At 44.9% G+C, this 1,820-nt stretch overlaps 2 protein-coding genes across 4 annotated transcripts in view; one reads left to right on the top strand and one right to left on the bottom strand.

The window, feature by feature from the left end:
* Positions 1 to 1,820, top strand: part of LOC127749997 (uncharacterized) — a 98,488-nt gene that overhangs the window by 8,432 nt on the left and 88,236 nt on the right. The gene's annotated exons all lie outside the window — the stretch shown is intronic.
* Positions 7 to 1,820, bottom strand: part of LOC113210421 (putative inorganic phosphate cotransporter) — a 35,654-nt gene continuing 33,840 nt past the window's right edge. The window contains exons 2-4 of the mRNA XM_052270359.1: positions 1,589 to 1,721; positions 197 to 441; positions 7 to 117 (exon numbers count right to left, since the gene is read on the bottom strand). Coding sequence (XP_052126319.1) covers positions 91 to 117; positions 197 to 441; positions 1,589 to 1,721 — 405 coding nt within the window. The 3' untranslated portion in view covers positions 7 to 90. The remainder of the gene's footprint in view (positions 118 to 196; positions 442 to 1,588; positions 1,722 to 1,820) is intronic.

The raw sequence follows: 1,820 nt of genomic DNA, 5'->3' as shown, positions 1-1,820 counted from the left end.
TTTTTACCAAAAACTGCGTTTTGCGATTCCTATGCTAAAAGAGCATGGTCACTTTTGGCAAGACTGGTGCTGTCACGATCCGGTAACAAATCAGAAGGTATTTGGCCTGGCCACAACCTATAGTATAACATTCCATGGCGTTATGTCATGATTTAATGGATGTAAAACAGTACTCTCTAAACAATGTTACACTTACGGCAGGATCCACAAGTACGCCTTCCAGGTAAGGAGCGAATGCGCTTACAAAGGCACCGACAGTGTTTGCGATGCCAAAGGTTATTCCGCTAAAATTAGGTGCAATGTCAACGAAATTCACGAACTCGCCGGAGAAGGTGGCGCTTATGAGACCACAGGCAACCACAAGAAGGCTGACGGCTAGGATCGGGTAATTGGCACCGAATGCACCAATTAATACGCATAGTAGACCAGGACCCCATTCACCTGACAAACATAGAAACGAAACGAAAGAACAAAATGCGTGCCACTCTAATTGCTAGTTGCTAGTTTAATTCTAGTCAGCCTACGGCTGTCAGAAAATTCGCCCACCCCTGTTTTACCTTCTGGTAGTTACATACAATCCGTAAGGCCACCCCCAGACTGCCCAGGACCCGTATCCTGGCCCCAGAGCCGGATAAAATAACGATTTCGAGCGTTTTTTGAGTAATTTTATACAAATGTCGCCGCAAAAACGGCCTAAAACGGTTCTCTCATGGCCGGTCACAGGTGGCAAACTTTTTTTAGATGTATAATAAACATATGCTACTCATGAAGCGTCTCTGTACTGCTTTGAAATATTTTTTACCAGAATTATTCGATTTTAGTGCAAAATAGTGAAATTTCTCAACTTTGAGGCGAGGTAGGAACCTGAAGTCTTTGTCTCAGCGAAAAAACAAGGTCGGTTCCGGAAACTACATCGAAAATGGCTTGAAGTGAGGGGGGCCCGTTTTTAAAATTCAAAAGTCGACCGAGTACGCTACACCCTATTTCTTATGGGATTTTGGGTGTAAAATCGAAGAACGACACTGAAGCATCAGAAAAGCCACCATAATACATTATTATTATTAAGTTCGTAATCTACGTTAGAAACTCAATCCAGCGATGTAAGGTTCGCTACTGTAGCACAGCGCCACAGGGTCATTTTACAATTTTGCACCCAAAAGCCCAGAAGAAACCAGTGTGAAAATGCAAAGATCTTGAGCAACTAGTTCCCGGGGTCCGATAGAGCCGACCGAGGAGGTTTCGGAATCGTCAGAGGATGGGTCACCTCCAGCCGAAACGCCTTTTCGCCGGTCTGGTGTTTTTCGTCCCATGGGCCACCCTAACATCACAGCTCTCCGTAGAGATGGGTATTGTTGTTACGACGCGTCGTCTTCGGACCAGAAGTGGCCCTCTCGGGATCGTGTACGTGAACGTGTACGCTACATTCGCAAATGCTCTGTCAGCTGGAAGCAAATTGTTTATTGCCAGCTACAAAGCAAGTGCATTGTACTTAAAAGGAAATGATTTGCGTTTTAAAGACAATGCCTACAAATCCGCCAAATGCGTCCAGGGAGCTCAAGGTAGCTCACTCTATAGTATGCAAACTTACCAATAGTGTTGAACAGTTTTCTATTCAATGAAAGGGACAGCATCTCCCGCGTCCCAACAACGTCGCCAAGCCAGCCGAAGAATAGTGAACAAAGTCCCATGGACAGATGAGGAGCAGCTGAGATGAGACCATTCTTTGAAACAGAAATGTATATTCATATCAATTCCAACAACATACTAAACGTCACCGTTTTTGTTCTCCAGTGCGCGCCTTAGCGGTACTTCGAACCTTT

This window comes from Frankliniella occidentalis, unplaced genomic scaffold (assembly GCF_000697945.3).
Source record: "Frankliniella occidentalis isolate FOCC.00 unplaced genomic scaffold, Focc_3.1 Scaffold119, whole genome shotgun sequence".
NCBI classification, from domain to species: Eukaryota; Metazoa; Arthropoda; class Insecta; order Thysanoptera; family Thripidae; genus Frankliniella; species Frankliniella occidentalis.
This window is presented reverse-complemented; position numbering and strand designations above follow the sequence as displayed.